Raw genomic sequence first — 3,755 nt, 5'->3', positions numbered from 1 at the left:
TATAATATTTAGTTAGCAATTGGCTAGTTTTGTCAATACACATATAGCCAAAAATTTTGGATACAAAATTCAAGTGGTGTCTATATACCTCGACAGTGACTCAAAAATCACGAGTCGCAGAGTCGCATGAAGGTCTTGCACATTGCGAGAGCATTTTTGGCAATAAAGTTTTTTAGGAAGAATCTTTATAATTAGTTGTTAATATGAGCGTTTTGGTCAATAGCTCATATAATCGTAGTTTTAACATGAATGAAAAAAAAAATAAAAAAAATAAAAAAAAAATTGATGCAATATTCAAGGGATCCCTTTAATATATCCTATGTAATCATGTTCTACAACGAAAGAGCCTGTGGTTCTCTTTTCAGAGAGACTAGCTTTGATTTCAAAATTTAAGGGGGTTCCTTTAATAAGAGTGAATTGATTCGTAGGTTTAGGTTTTTTAAATTTGATGTTTGTAAATTGTAGGTGTTATTGAAAATAATTAAGATTTAAGGTTTATAATCTTCCATCTTTTATAAGGATAGAAGATGAAGATAATAGAGATGAAGATGGAGATGATAAGGATGACGATATGATGAAAAACCTTTATGTTATGTGATTGGCATTTGAGGTGATTTAACAAAATTTAATTAACGTCAATTAGAGTCAGGTACTAATCACTCAACAATTTCAAACATTAGAGTCATCTACGACGTCAAAAAGATACTTTATGTCCATCCATGACATTCTACGTAATGTGCGTAACTGGCACAATTACTAAGTTTACAACTTAACTTTATGAGATACCTAGACAAACACAAGTATAATGACGTAAAATTGCGATTAGTTTACATGCTAATTACTCCTTACTTAATAAAAAGCGATTTATTAATATTAAATATACGTTACTCCGTAGTAATTTGGTGGTGATATAAAACTTGTAATGTCCACAAACTAAAAATTCATATTTATGATGAATTTACTACAGTATATGTATCGTGGATGAATTCCCCACTAGTCCAGTCCAAAACGAGCACCTCTTCCCTTAATTTAATAATAGTAATATTCGTCAAATATACGATATATAACCGATATATTGCGTCAACTTTTATTTCATATACCTTGTAGGTGCCAATGACTATTTTCTCTCTTTCTACGTATATTGCATCAACATTAGTCCATAGCTAAAGTGTCAGTATGAAAGGCTATTTGCACAATTGCACAACTGATTTCACATTATGTAGCATACATTGTAAATCATGATTTGTTTTTCCATATTCACGATTTAAATCTTAATTAATCAAGTTCAATGTTATGGTTAAAAAATAGCAACAAATTTTACACCAAGAAACAATGAAAAGGACAACAATTTGGATTCTTAATTTTCTGGAAATACGGAGTGGGCCCCTCACATTATTCTATTCGTTTCATATTGTCTACGGAGTATAAAAAGTTGATATGAGGAGTGTGTTCTCCACACTTCTAATATCCAATTTCAACTTTATTTTTATTTTATTTGGCGTGTGCCATCCACAATCTAATAATATTTAATTTCTCCATAGCATTTTACCTTTCAGTCTTTCATGGCATCCATCATCACTATGAATCATGAGAATCAACAAGCAACCACTATTCCAATACAATTTGATATTGAAAGCAACCAAATCCAAGAAGCCAATGAAAACATCATTTTCGACTACGCCAAAAGAGCCCAATGGCTTAGAGCCGCTGTGTTAGGCGCCAACGACGGTCTCCTATCCACCGCTTCATTAATGATGGGCGTTAGTGCTGTTCGCCATGATGTCAAGAGCATGATTTTATCGGGAATTGTTGGTCTTGTTGCTGGAGCTTGTAGTATGGCGATTGGGGAATTTGTATCGGTTTACTCCCAATATGACATTGAGATGTCACAAATAAAAAGAGAAATTATGAAAAATGGAAATATTGAGGAACTTGAACGAAAGAAAAGAAATTTGCCGAGCCCGGCAAAGGCTGCAGCAGCATCTGCCTCAGCCTTTGCAGTGGGGGCAGTTGTGCCGCTGCTAGCAGCGGCCTTTATAAAGAATTATTTAGTGAGGTTGATTGTGGTGGTGGTGGCAGTAAGCTTGGCCCTCATAGGGTTTGGAGGGTTGAGTGCTATAATGGGTAGGGCTCCAATGGTTAAGTCAACTGTTAGGGTTTTGGTTGGAGGATGGTTAGCTATGGTTGTTACTTTTGGGTTAACCAAGGCAGTTGGTTCTACTGGTCTTAATTAGATGAGTATGGTTTGTGTTTGTTTTAATACATGTCCTTAACTAGCGCCGATCATCATACAAGCTTGTATGGGTTATACTTTATTCTTACAAGGAAATAAGGAACAATTAAACGACATATAAAATTTATAGAAGTTAGGATTCGTTTTTAAAAGAATAGACTTGGTGCTAATTATGACCAGGCTTAATTACTTGCTTACAAACGTACTACATGATCTACAGACATATATCAGTTTGTACGACTCAGAGAATAATTTTGTTGGTAGGTTTTCGATTATATTAGTTAGATCATCATATGTATTTAACCTTTAAATAAATGTTTTTTGTCAGTTTTTATATGAAATTTATTTCATTTTTATTTTTATAAACTTTAGAAGAATATATATGTACTTTTTCATTTAATAAAAGATTGGTATCAATGGTCGATATATGGATTTTAGTTATAAAGATATGAAGCCAAACCATTTTTCAGAGCGGTGCGGGCTATGCTTTCACTCGGGTTTTTTTTTTTTTTTTTTTTGGCAAAAAAAACGATAACATTAACGGATCCGAAGATTAACCAGTACAACCGATATGCTTTCACTCGTTACTACATATTTAGAGTAAAATATTAATTTGATTCGTAATTAGTATTAATATAATATAATGCATTGTTAAAACTAGGATTTTTATTATATATACCCTTTATTAAACTTGAAACACTCATATTTATCCACCTAAACAATATATTATCATATATGCCCAATTTAAACTCATAAACCCATTTTATCTTATTTACCCATTAAATTAAATAATAAAACGTATATATACTAATTTATTTATTTATTTATTTATTTATTTACCTATTTATTTATTTTTTTACCTATATACTAAAACTCATGGCCGAAATCGTAGTTTCAGTTCAAATTGATTGTCGTTTTGATTTTGCGTTCACACTACAAAGGGTCCTTCAATTTCGGCTTAATTTACACAACGGCCCTTCAAGTTTCCACTTTTTCAGGAGTAGAAAACGTAAATATATAATTTTATTAAAATAAAAAAAATTAATTTCACCCGAATTTTTAACGGGCCCTATCTTCTCGCTCGGTCCGAGTTAAATTTTTTCGAGGTCACCGTTCAACTCGAAAAAATCAGACGGACCTAACGGGACTAACTATACGCGAAACGGACATCGTTAAAAAAACACTAAATAACGGGACATATATTCTCGCTCGGTACGAGTTAAATTTTTCCGAGACCACCGTTCAACTCGAAATATTTACGAACACAACGCAACTAACTATACGCAAAACGGACATCGTTAAAAAAACACTAAATATTTCGGGCTATATTTCATACATATACATACACGTCCAACAAATAAATCCAACCTACTAGATATATTAGGTACCAAACAACATATATCCAAATTTGACCGCGCGTTGAATACAACTGCAGCAACGTGCGGTCGAATTTTTTCTAGTAAAACCTAAAAAGAAAAAATCATTACGCCGTAGTTTTTACATTAGCAAATTTGACCGCGCG

At 32.7% G+C, this 3,755-nt stretch overlaps 1 protein-coding gene across 1 annotated transcript; it reads left to right on the top strand.

The window, feature by feature from the left end:
* The first annotated feature begins 1,562 nt into the window (after positions 1-1,562).
* On the top strand, positions 1,563-2,234 carry LOC139886455 (vacuolar iron transporter homolog 2-like). Its single transcript, XM_071870277.1, has one exon. The coding sequence runs from the start codon at positions 1,563-1,565 to the stop codon at positions 2,232-2,234; it is 672 nt and encodes a 223-aa protein (XP_071726378.1).
* The last annotated feature ends 1,521 nt before the right edge of the window (positions 2,235-3,755 follow it).

Source organism: Rutidosis leptorrhynchoides, chromosome 1 (genome assembly GCF_046630445.1).
Source record: "Rutidosis leptorrhynchoides isolate AG116_Rl617_1_P2 chromosome 1, CSIRO_AGI_Rlap_v1, whole genome shotgun sequence".
Lineage (NCBI taxonomy): Eukaryota > Viridiplantae > Streptophyta > Magnoliopsida > Asterales > Asteraceae > Rutidosis > Rutidosis leptorrhynchoides.
The sequence above is the reverse complement of the archived record's forward strand: the minus strand, read 5'-3'. Positions and strand labels throughout refer to the sequence as shown.